At 38.9% G+C, this 13,311-nt stretch overlaps 1 protein-coding gene across 4 annotated transcripts in view; it reads right to left on the minus strand.

Annotated features, from left to right (window-relative positions):
* Positions 1–3,200: 3,200 nt before the first annotated feature.
* grik1a (glutamate receptor, ionotropic, kainate 1a) overlaps positions 3,201–13,311 on the minus strand; it is a 36,065-nt gene continuing 25,954 nt past the window's right edge. For 2 of the 4 annotated variants that reach the window (XM_026182214.2, XM_026182212.2), the window contains 5 exons: positions 11,787–12,004; positions 10,142–10,367; positions 7,406–7,656; positions 6,526–6,694; positions 3,201–3,758 (listed from right to left, as the gene is read on the minus strand). In XM_026182214.2, the coding sequence (XP_026037999.1) occupies positions 6,569–6,694; positions 7,406–7,656; positions 10,142–10,367; positions 11,787–12,004 (821 nt within the window). In that variant the 3' untranslated portion in view covers positions 3,201–3,758; positions 6,526–6,568. The remainder of the gene's footprint in view (positions 3,759–6,525; positions 6,695–7,405; positions 7,657–10,141; positions 10,368–11,786; positions 12,005–13,311) is intronic. The other 2 variants (XM_026182213.2, XM_026182211.2) reach the window with 1 other exon arrangement.

A 13,311-nucleotide genomic window follows, 5' to 3' on the forward strand; every position in this document is an offset into this window, starting at 1 on the left:
GTTATGATAGCTCATGTGGACGACAAAACAGGGCATCCTTGTGTGTTTATATTTTGATTTATGGGGTTGCAGTAGCCTCCAGCTCAAACCTAAAAGGGTTAGGTGATACACTGTTTAGGTGCACCTAATACCTGTATACCTAACAGTATACAAAACATGTTTTGTATACTGGTAGTGGATAAGGGTTAAGTTAATATTACATTGTGCTTTAGAATGATATATGCTTTTTTTTATTGTATTAGATACAAATTAAAAGTTGGGGTTTCATCATCCCATCGTTGTCAGAGAATTAAAGGGAAAACTGTGTATCTAGAAATATCTGTGCTGTGACCCAGTAGCATAGGGACCATTTAAAAGCCAAAAAGCCATTTAGACATAGAGAGTTTTTACCGGAGAACCAATTTTTAATGAAGCTTTCAAATGTAAAATGCTTTACTGAAAATGCATAAAGAGGGGTCCTAAATCGGACGCTAACTATAAATCCCAGCATATTTATAATATGCGCCAGATAAAGCTTGAGTCTGCAAAGTCTATTTAAGAAAAAATAAATAAATAACTGAACGTCCCGTGTAAGAACTGCAGAGGTTTTCAAAAGTTTTCAGTTTTTTATTCACAAGCCCAGTTCCCCTGCACACCAGCAGATGGCAGCATTCACCCTGGATTTTTGCAGCCAGGACTTCACATAGCAGGAGAGAAAGGCAGGCGCAGGGAGGGAGAAACAGAAGGGGATAGATAAATAATGCTCTGCGCCTCTAAGAGTCCTCCTCCCTCTCGTTTGTCTTCATTGACAGGAAGGTTGACAGAGATGTGCCTTATCAGCCCCAGAGACTGTTCATTACATTGTGATGGATGGGACGCACTCAAATGTCTGTGCCTCTTTTATTCCGCAGTCATTATTTAGATTTGGGCCTTCTGTACTTGCATGTACAGTTAAGAGCTTTATATTGTAATACATGGACAAAGTCTGACAGGTCTGAAGGACTTAAATTGGTGAGAAACAAGCTTTTCTCCAGAAATGTGATGAAATCAAATTTAAACTTTGTCCTGCTGAGTTTTTCCTGTTCTTTGTTAAAGACTCTCAAAACCACCTTAGAGAAAGTGCATTCTACTTCTCCATTTTGGCATTGAATGGAAAACAGCAGGCTCTGTAATTTACCTTTTTTTAAAATTTGTTTTCTGAAGGCTTTCTGACAGCTTTCTTCTTCCCCCACAACTTCAAACTTACTGACAGCAAAAACAGACAGACGCCACAATCCCTTCATGTCTCCACATCTCTCTTTCACCTCCCCAGGTTGAGAGCTCTGTGCTTTGAGATCATTGCGACGAAGAGTTTAAGCCAGAGACAACAGAGCATTAGTCAGGTGAGGACATCCTGGCTTAGCAATAACGGTCAGTTTAGCAGCATGCCAAGGTTGGAGTTGTAATCCATGGCCTCATTCGTGATGGATTAGATAATGATAAAAAAAAATACTGCCTTTGGTTTTGATTAAGAATTATGGGGTTAGGAGATTAGGGGCAACCAAACGCTACGTTGGACTGAGCCCAATCCCAGAATTAATCTGAATACCAAAAAAGAGAAAACTCATTACATGAAGAGATTAAGAAACGCTTGGTCGAATTCTCTCAAGATACACACAAACCAGCATACAGAGTCTACAGAGAGAAACGACAGCACAAAACCTCTGACTCCAACAATTTATAAGCTATTTACAGCATTTAGTGCTCTGTCCTGTTTGAAATGTCATTGCATTAGCTGCTAAGATCAGGGAAGTGAAGGTCAGTTTTGAATGTCCTGACATTATCAAGACTTAAACTTTAAGATGATCCATTAACAGTTTGTCTTAGTTTCTGTCCCCTTGGAATTGCTTCCTTACTATCATTTGGTTTGTAATATTCTGGAGTTAACTCTAAAACCGATTGCAGTAATGTTTATACAATAACTGAAAGAAAGGAACAGCAGATGGCTTCAGGCACAAAGGTGGACAGAGCACACACCCAGCTAGAGTTCAGGGCAGGTGAGCGGAAAGCCTCAAATGGTAAAAGGAGGACACAGTCATGAAAAGTACACAGGTTGGGTAAGAGCTGGTTATTCAGTCTTTGATCTTAAAAAAAAGTCCAAGAGGACAGGAACAAAAGTTGATATGGGGAAGCTTTGACTGTAATGTGGGGACTGACCAAAAGGGGAATGAGAGTTGGATTTGTCAGTAAAGACTTTGTTGTCACATATGTTAATCAGTGCTGTGCCGGGGTATCCGTTTGATGTGTGTCAAGTGTCAAAGTTGGTATCCTTCACCGTGTCCTCAGGAGTAGAGTTCCAGCAGGGGTGCGTGAATTAGTTAGTAATGCTGAGAGATAATACTGCTGAGGCTCCTAAGAACATTTTCATCAGCATAATCCTCACCTGTCAGTTGAGACATCTCTTGTTTGAGTAAGAGAGGGGAATAAAGACACACTGAATGTGTACAGTAGTCAAACAATATTAAATTTAAATGAAGCTGTCATAAGCCTCCATCCCTAAAACCAAGCTTTTATAAAGAATACTAATGGGAATATTCTGTATTTCCAAAATATAGGCTTTTATTAATTTTATGGTTCAGTCTGAGGCTTGGTGCTGTAAATTCTAAATCTGCTGATGGGTCTACTGCAGCGTGTATGTCAAGCTTAAAATGTACTTAAATGTAATAAATCTCATTGTGGCATGCAAACATCCACTGGGATCTACTGTCACTCCTGGAAGACACGATTTCTCCTCACGTTGTCAAATTTGACAAAGACACGCTGAAAAAAAGGAGGCTTATTGAAAAACAAGACTTTTACTCTCAAGGGAAGGAAAAAACTGTGTTTGTCTTTGACCTCCTTACAGCTTACAGCATTATAAAACGTCCTTTTCACTTTGTCCTTCCATTCTCCCTGTATTATATTCTTTTTTCTGATCCATCTCCGGGATGACATCATGATCACAGGTGTTTGTAAGGAGTCTGTGTGTGTGTCTGTGTGTCAGGATTGATGTTTGAGATGCTGGTACTGGAAGGCTATAAAACAGCAGGTGTGTTTGTGTCTTTCCTTAGAGGTCGTTATCTCTTTTCGCAGGTCAGCGTTGGCTCAGCAATCCTCCCTGAAGCTACTTCAGTGTGTGCCTACAAGAAACGCACACACACTGCTGCCAGCAAGAAACGAGAGCAAGAAATCATTTAAAACCATTTAAAAAAATGCAAAAGTCTTTTTATTGTTAAAATCAGTGAATTTTTGTCATTAAACGATGGGAGGTTCTATAAAGTCTGCAGATTCAACTCTGCGGACGCCTTAACCCAAACTACAGCCATGAGGGAACATCGATGGTTTGCACTATGACAGGGATTTCATTCTTGCGGTCATCACCTGTTTTAACATTATTAATGTTGATACAAGGCTAAAGTGTTGTCAACTACATTTACGGTACAGTATTTAATGCGTTATCCATACACAAGCAGTCTACAGGTGCTCAGGAAATAACGTCATAGCTGCTGGTGGCCCACACAAAAAAATAAAAGAGAACTGGAAAATGATCAGATACCAGTCTCTGCATTTCCATTTCTTTTCTGATTCAAAGCTTAAGTGTTGGAATCTCGTCTCGCTCCCTCCCTCTTTGAAGTACGTTTGGGTTGACAGAAGATGCAAGCGGACCTCGCACCGCCGTGAGGTCGTGACCTCCTCCGGATGCCTTTGTAACACTGCAGGGAGATCCCCAAGTCTTCCATCACGGCGCTAAAAGACACACACTGCCAGAGAGATAAAGAATTAAAGGCCGGAGTTAAGACACCAAAATAAACTGATTTCCAGTAGATACATGCTACTAGGAGTTTGGGTGAAGATGAATTAGAGAACTGGTTTGAGTCAGGTGACCAGGAATGGGAAAACTCACATATATTGTAAATTTTCTCTGAAAGAGTTGTGAAACATTTATAAACTCTGTTGTCTCATCATGAAAACCAATTACTGACAGAGATAAAGCACAGTGTCTGCTGTGCATTCTATTGCAGGGAGCTATGGATTTATAGTATGGTAATCATTTGAAATTATAAAAAAGAAGGCCATCTGAAATGAAAAGCCTCAGGCTTATCTGAATCTGTAGAACAGTACATTGCATTGAACACATTAATCTTCAATCGCAGTTATTTGCCTTTTATTTTGCCCTACTCTGGATGACGTGCTCATGAAATCATAATTCACAGCAGAAAGTCATCCAGTTTTTATCTGCTGAGCTTTACAACATAGAAGAAAACCTTCCTGTTCCATCCTTGGGCTTCGGGCTTCTTGATCTAGTATGGGTTTCCTATGAATACCAGAAAAAACTTCTTCTTTTTTGACCTGAACAACTGACAATTCAAGTTTTTTGGTGACTAGTTGTAAAAACAAAATCATACCTGATTACAACAACAACAACAAAAAAGTTATATTTACTTTACTTGTGAAAACACCAATTTATCACTGGATATGCATACATTAAATACAATGTTCATTCTTGTATAATTTAAGTATCTTATCAATTTACTAAGTAGGTTATAGGATATGCACTCGTTGCATGCACCGACTGTATGCCCTGTAACAGTAGTAAAGTTATTAATTCACAGTAGTAGTTAATATTTGCTTTATCTGACTGAATATTGCATTCACTCTCATACTGCCTTTCAGAGAAGAAAAGGAACACAAGGTCAGTCCAGGGATAAAGTGAAAATTATTTTCCTCTGCAATACCATCCATCATTTCCTCGCTGAGAATTCTCTGCAGTAATATAAGTTATTAATGAAAGGACGACTTTACTTCTGGCCCCGGATTTGTGTCAAGGGACATCTTAACTCAACACATTGTTCAGTCACTGCTATCCTAACCTCAGCCAACCAAACCAGTCTACTAATGAGCTTAATGAGGAGGAAATATTCAAATGAGTTTTCCTATCTTTTGATTTCCCAAAAGGCATTGAGAGTATACACAAAAGTCTACTGAGACTACACTGCCAAAAGAAAGGGTACTTAACCAGAGTGAAGAAAACATCAGTAGGGAAGACCGGGGATAGTTGTAACATTTTTGACATTTCTGTCTGTAAATTGGAGCTCTTTTAAGGTGGTGGATTCAAAATGTAATGCAAAGTATTTACATGTCTCTGCTATTAAATAGTGCAGCTATTTTCTCTGCAGCACAATTACTCATTACATGGTATGGCCTCAAACACAAAGAGTGAAGTGTTGCAATTAACCCCTAACCTACAACTCTTGCACCAACTTTTGAACATAACAATGAAGCTGAAAAAATGTAGTTGTGCGCCAGTATCGCAATTCCATCGCAATGTCCATGGGAAGAAATACTTTTTTTCATGGCCTTGGTGTGGTTTGCATAGTGCTTCAGAAAGATGAGGAAATCTGTTTCTCGCACCCATCCTGATTTATTTCCACTACCAATACTTCCTACTGCCCATCTCTGACAAAGTGGTCTGCATAACGTATGTGTGGGAGCACAAACATTGGAGGAATTGTGTTGCCAATGGCATTAACCGCATATACAAAGGTGACCAGTGAACCTCTCTGCTGATGTCGTTGCCCCAACTTGTTTAATATAAGTTAAAGTAGTAGTGTGGTAAGTTGTAACATTTGCATTATTGTTACAACTAACCCAGATTTTTTCTTTTACAAATGACCCAGACTCCTATAGCCATGAACTAGCTAACATTACAGCCAACGGCTAAAACATTAGCACTAAAGACCTACACAGAATATATCCCCATAGACATACAAATAACATGATTTAGGTTTGATGAGTTTAACTGCAAAGCAGATAATGCTATTAAACGTTGAAATAAAGTTTAAAAAAATTACTATTTATCTTCTTAGATTGTCTGTGTTTGCCAAAATGTGCTAATTTTTCACATGTGATAGAAGAACTGAATCGGGCATGTACAGGATGAATCACATCATTTGAAACTTGGCCCTGATTGGAGAAATTGGAAGTCTTACAACTGACCCACATTACAACTATCCCCGGTCTCCCCTATAGTGCCACACTTAATGCACATTGTAAAACTAGTTGCTATAATTTAAAGCTATATTGAATTTTTAGGATTTTTAGACTCCACATTACCAAAAATGTGCAACTATTTTGAGTGCTTTCTGGAACGGAGGCTGTATTTTAAGGCTCTAATCATTAATTTGCTCCTTACAGATAAGAAACAGCATACAAATGAGAGGGGAGGGCAAGTCATCACGGAGACACGCCAGCACGATGCCACAGAAACCACTTGCAAGTACTGTAAACCCAACTACTGAAATTGTACTGTTAAGTTTCTAGAGAACTATATAATTTTATTAAGCTCTGCATGAGGGAGGGTGGTGGGAGCACTTTGGAAATAAACAAGCACTTTGCAGGTACACGCTGAAGGAAAAAAGGGTCAACTATAGAAATGATTAAGGATTAGGTGACGCTGAAGGTTGAAGGTTTAGCTATGCTGGCATATTTTGGGAACAGTGGCAGGGAGAAGGACACCCGGTTACAAACCTATCAATAAGAGTGAGCATGTGTTGTATTTGTGTTGTCATGGCTACTCAGTGTCATCGCCCAGTAGCCTGCCACTCTCTAGATCTGTAGATAAGGAAGTGCCAGAGGAGGAGGTGGAGCCACGGCGCTGAAACTGACGAGACTGCACCCCATAAAAGAAACAAAATGCCTGATGCAAAGAAAAAAAAGGGATGGATGAGAAAAGATAACACAGAAAAACTTGAAAAAAAATATTCTGATAATAAATAACAATATGGAAACAACATGAAAGAAAGAAAAATAAGGCAGACTGAAAACACGAATCATGCGCATGGCATTGTTGATCTTTCATGATATAATACTGCCTTTGTTACGTGTGAAATGGTATGCTTTTCTTGAGAAATATATTTGTTACCTCCAAAAAGAAGATTAAAATCATGTGAACTGAAGGATAATCCAGTACTGATATTTGTAGTATATAAAAAAACACCCCACACAGACCTTTGTGTTTTATTTGACTACAATTTCTAGTTGTATCAAAACCTAGCATTCACTGTGTCAAAGCAATAAGTCACAAATCATTCTAATGACTGTCTAGCCAAGACACCGGCAGCAATTGCAAATTTTAATTTGAGTAATATCACTCAGATGAGCCATTGATTTCAACAAAAAAACATACCTTCCAACACGCAGAATGAGGAATGAACAAAATTTTGCTCGTTGTCAGTGCATACTTCCAGACATTAATCACTTCTGCTTTTAAACGATCTACAGAAAAACTAGGTCTTTTCTAAAAAAAGAAAAGAAAAAAAAACCCAACCCTCTACTCAGAGCAAAATGTAACCTTTAATCTGGTCATTTCGCATCATCACACAGCAGTTTATAGCATCCCCTCACTTACCTCCTCTATGTCGGCGTTCCTGCGGGCCTTGTAGATGAACTCTCCAATGGCCACGAACACAGAGAGAACCAGACCGGCAGCCAGGACAATGAAGATACCGCCAATGTTTTCCACGCCCAAGGCATTGGCTTCCTTGTTGTCCTCTTCTGGACAGCCGTTTCCTCTCCACCACTTCTCTTTCATCATGTGCAGCTTCCCTTCCTCCTGGAGCTGAAGGATGGCAATGGTCACTTTATCCCTGTAAGGAGAACCTGGTGAGAGGGAGGGTAGAAAAAAGTTTTTAAAGTCAATCTTTACAGTTTACATCACTACATTTATATGCCACTATTTGCTCATTATTATTTGTTGACGAATACCATTATCTAGCATTAAATATCCATGCTATTAAATTGGATATAAATATTTATTGTGTTTTTCTGAAGTAGTATTTTTTTTTTCAGAAACAGCAACAGTCCCCAGAACTGGAGCCTTACTTTTATGTGACATAAGACTCAGTCATAACCTTGCAGACATAACATGCAAAAAAAATATGTCACATGCAAGTCAAAACATGTCCTGCATGTGCTTCGTCTGCCCTTTTAAAAAAATCATTCCTATGTGATGGGGAGGGCACATTCTCATGTTAAAGCAGAATTTATCTGAGTGATCTAAGTCTGTAATACTAAGTGATGAAGATTATTTTCCACCTGATTCACCATAATTTGATTAGCAGAACAGGAATAATAATAACAATTAGCTGCAACTCCACCCACATGCATGTGAACATGATGGCAGTCACCACTTGCATGAGACTCTGCACATTTTTATTTTATTTTCCTACGCGTTTGAGATGACAAGAAACTAAAAATTCTAAAAACTAAACACTGCCAATATCTTTCTTTCTCCAGCCGCTAAATTTGGAAGGTATTTTTTGCGTGCGAGAACAGTGTGTCACACCTTTTGGCCTGTGAGAAGTGCTGCAAAAGAGTTGTGTTTAGTTTGCGAAGAAAGAAGGAACATGGCTACAGGCTGCACACAAGATTTCCCAGAATAACTATTTTGTCTGTACTACACTGGGCTTTTCAGGTTGACCAGCTCTGGAAGAAGACTTTTTTCCTTGTTTGTCCTTTCTGTTGTTGTTTTGCCTTGTTGGAGCTTACATTGCAGTATACAGAGTTTTGTACATTTTTATTGAGTAAAACTAGTCGACAGTCTTTGATATATCCACACACGCGCGTGTGTGTGTGGGTGAATTGTGTTGCTTAGATTGTTGAGATATACATTGCTGTGCTTGAGAGTCACCATCTACTGGAACCAAATTCCTTGTATGTGTCTGTGCATATACATGGCCAATAAACGTGATATATATATGTATATATATATATATATATATATATATATAAGGTTTAAGAATTCTTAAACAGTATTAAGAACTCTTACACCCTATAATCACTATTTCCTGTTATTTTCTGCATCCCCCCTCTTTTCCTACTATACTTCCACACTCATACACAACTTTCACTCTATCAGAGCCTATTGATCAGTTGAGAAAAGCGCTGAATGGACTAACTTTTTAGCACAGCGTGGGCACAGCTACCTCTGCTCTGAGGGATTTAGCCTAAAGCAGTGAGCCGCTCATCTGTGTTTATCTCTTAAGGATGTCTTTAACCTAAACCTGACCATGTACCGAGTTCCCGTGCTCTGAAAAAAACATCCTACCAAACACACTAAACCACTACTCTCCACTACAACAGCAAAAAAAGTATTTAGAGAGACTGGTCCTGGTCTGGCCTTCCTAGATAATGCTTTGTCATTTCTCTTGCTTTTACCACTCTATGCACATCTCATTTTTGTGCTTTTTTGGCCAGCAGGGAAGTAAAACTGAATTCAGAGAAATAATAGGTCAACATCAAACTGGACTGGATTAGAAAAATCCTGTACAAGAACAGTTAATGCCAACTTAACTACCCAGGGAGGCTTTCTGTTTATTGGCCCTCTCTGTCATACTATGCTACAGATGCTCCTCCATTCTGTGGTGGCCTTTAATATTTTCAACAATGCAGAATGTTTTCTACAGGAGCAGCAGAGTGAAAATTAACAGGCTTGTCAGGTTGGCTTGCTGTTATCAAATAAGCCTGAATCTCTGACGGAGGGTTTCAAACCTACATCAGTTGCAATACCTTTGCATCTTGATAAGAGAAGAGAAGAAAGAGAGATATATATTAAGTATTGCTTGAGTAAACATCCAACAGTCCTGACATCAAGTGCAGAGGTTGACCTGCTTCCAGTTCAAATTCTAACAAACTGGCCTAAAGCCTTACAGCTGGCAGAGCTTTCTGATGGAAGGGTATTTGCATTTTGAGGATAAAGGGTAGCTGCTCTGCACTTGAACTCCTGAGAAAAATATGCAAATTCCTAATGAAATAAAAATTTCTATCTCTCATGCAAAACATTCATTTACAGACGTTTCTATAAAAAATATTTTCAAGTAAAATAAGACCACCAGGATCTTTTAATCAGAATTTAATTTGTTGTGCTTGAAGATATGCAGTAATTGTCTATGGCTTGCTTTAATTGATATATTTATTTAATAAGAAATGAGTCTTGCTGCAGTGAAATATGTCAAACACAAGGAGTTCTCAATTCAAAATATGTGACTCTACATGACTTTTTTCTTTACTTTTTCAGGGGCTTTTCATTCGGAGATAGGTGACAAAGATGATGTTGAGGCATAAACATCTTTCTTGTTCATCCTACCAATAGGTGTTCCTACTCCATAGCCCTTGGAGTCTATGAGACCCCCAATCTGTGTGAGGTTGCAGTTCCTCTGGCTGATGTACTCGATGCTGGTGGACTCCATCAGCATGGCGTAGTCTGTTGTCAAGACGCGGGTGATACCTTCTCTGTTGTTCTTAACCAAAGCGGTGTTCTTCCTGCTGCTCATAAAGGCCCACATCTTTTCATAAGTGGAGATCTTTGATTTCTAAGGAGCAAAGCAGCCAAAAGTTAATAAAAAGTGTACAGTGTTTAAAATAGACTTTGTGCGTTCGTGTCTACACAAGCGCAGTTATATGTGCTTAACTGGATTTCAACGCTTCCATAAATGCATACAAGTTTAACAAGCAAGCTGTGTGGGACTGTGTTTCAGCGGGAGTCTCAGTCGATGTGTGTGAGTGTGTGTTTCGCTTTGCTCAGTCAGAGAAAATGGGACAGCTGTGTTCTAAATCTCCTCCAGCTGATTCAATTTGTTCAAGCCATCAACACAGCCTGCTTCTTCCTATCGAGGCAGCCATAATCACTGGCTGCAATCTGCGAGGATAAAGCCGTGCATGGATCACCCCTGCTGAGCCACAGGAGGCACAGAGCCAGGGTAGCTGTGAGGCAAGGAAGTGACAGCCCACCCAAGGACACTAGTACACTAATGCATTATATAATAGGAACTCACAAATTACCGTATACTTCAATACAGACACTCCCAAATTCTCGATATGCATCTTCTCCATTTCCCATCATACAATCCTTCTTGATGGATTCACATCACCAGCCATGAAAGAATTTATTTATTTATTTTTATTTAATTTCATTATAACAGAATTTTGGCAAAAATGCAGGATGATACAGAAAGGAAATTATATGATTTTAAGAAGTATCTGTTCCCGTGAATTATGTTGAGAAACTGTAATAAACTCATTTTGACAAAGGTAAATTACAAATTTAGTGTTGAGGCACTAAGGCTATGCCCAATGGCTGATGTTAATTTTGGTTGGTACTGTGACTCCTGAGTTATGTATTTAAATATATTAAAACCTCATAGTTTTAAGAAATATGAAATATTGCTATGGATGTTATTGCTATGGGGTGAACTGTCACCCCATAGCAATAACATCCTGGGTTTGAATCCACCAACCAGCTGACGATCTTCTCTGGGGATTCTGGCCTCCTCCCACAATCTACAGACATGCTCATTAGGATAACTGGCAATAGATATGAATGGTTCTTTGTCTCCCTGTGATTAACCAACAGTGACCTGTCCTGGGTGTATCCTGCTTTTTGCACAGTTGGTATAGCCTGCTGCCCGCATGTAACCCCGAATTGGAGAGAAATGGAAAAAGATTAATGGATGGACAAACAGCCTTTTGCAAGCACTTAGTTTTACTGAAAGATAACAAAACATTTTCTTAAAGGATGCAAAAATCAAATATCTATGGTTTGCATTCAGTGTGAAAAATCACTTTCCTCTCCAGCAGCATTACCACATATTCAGTTCGTCACCATGGAAAACATATAGCTTAATATAAACATAAAGAGAGAGAAAAGCCCTTGAAAGACAGATTATATAATGTAATACGTATTGCGTCACATATTTCTAAAAGCCTCATACTAGACACTACAGCAGGTTTACCTTGAAAAAAGTCATAGTGGATCCATCCCTAACTGCACCATATTCAATCCTGGTCTGCTTTGCCAGGTCATCTGCTGAGTCGATGGGTGCGTCCATTCGTTCCACTGTGAGGAAGGCTGCCAAGTTGGCCGTATAGGATGAGATGATGATCAAGGTAAAAAACCACCAGATGCCACCAACTATACGTGTGGATAGAGCTTTAGGCATCAACTCTGAGCCTGGAAGCACGGAAAACAGAACCAAGGGGTTAAGAACGAGCACATGTGGTAAAGGTTTAAGAAAGGGAGAGTGAGAAACATGTTGATAATGCAGGAATCATTTTGTTAATATCAGAATAGTGAAACTAGAATAATAATAGGTGTTGTTTGCATGTTTAAAAGATGGGAGAAACCGATTTACATTGTTCTTAATCGCAATATTTTTTCTTAATCCTAATTGTGAGATTCACAGTAAATACAATGGTACACTTTAGAAGATCTGACAAAGGAAAGCTGAAAGTAAAGAAAATGTAGCAGCACATGTAAAAAGTAATGAAGTGCAACACCTAAGCACCAAAATAAGCAAAGTGCTTTATATTTTTATTTGAAGGAAATTGGGGAAAACATATTCAGATAACTGGAGAATACATTTGCCACTTTTAGGGTTTGAGGTTTGGATTCATCTGTGCTCGTTTTTTTATTCACTCTGAGTGAAAAGAATCCCTAAATGTGCTTCTAGAGAAGAACCCACAGCATCAAAAAGCTCATATGCAGAATACAGTGCGGAGAGTATAAAACCTGCCTGAGCTTGTTTTTTGATAAATGCTGAAAGGGAATCAGTGCAGCAGGAGACATGTAATTAAAGCTTTATCGGCAATCTGATTTACAGATAAGAAAATAAACCAACATTGAAATTTGCACGAATCCAAAATGAGCCCCACTTGCTCATCTCTTCATTTTCTGCCTTTCTAAAGAGCTAACAAATTACACACATAGCTTACTGATAGTTACACTTGGCTTGCACTCGGCTGATATTGTCAGTAGGTTTGCTGACCACTCAATCAGGCACGTCAGACTTTGCCTGCCCAAATCTCCTGCCTTTAGAGAGATAAAGTCCTTATGATGTGCAACATAATTCTTATAATAGGGTTTGGATGCAATTCATGTGAACTGGAGCCAGGATACATGGAAAGGGCATTCAAAGAAAATAGGAGGAAAATATTGATGTTTGGCATTAAACAGCTCACAGCCGAGCCGCTGTGCAGGGTTTTCATTTACTGTAGCTCTGCAGTAAGACCCCAGTTTTTGCTGCTTCTATTAGTAAAGTTTTAACTTTTTAAACAATAGCATTTTTGGTTTGTGTGTGCTTGTGTCCTAACCTGATAAATTTAAATCAAACATTTAACTGATGTTTCTTGTTATGTTCACCATCGTTGTGCTAACTGTCTGTCTGCTGTGTGCTGCCGGGTACATAGTGTACAAAGAGTGAGATCGAATCTGTCTGAGCTGAAAACCATATTTTAAAAAAGAATTTAAGAATGCACAAA

This window comes from Astatotilapia calliptera, chromosome 10, assembly GCF_964374335.1.
Source record: "Astatotilapia calliptera chromosome 10, fAstCal68.1, whole genome shotgun sequence".
Lineage (NCBI taxonomy): Eukaryota > Metazoa > Chordata > Actinopteri > Cichliformes > Cichlidae > Astatotilapia > Astatotilapia calliptera.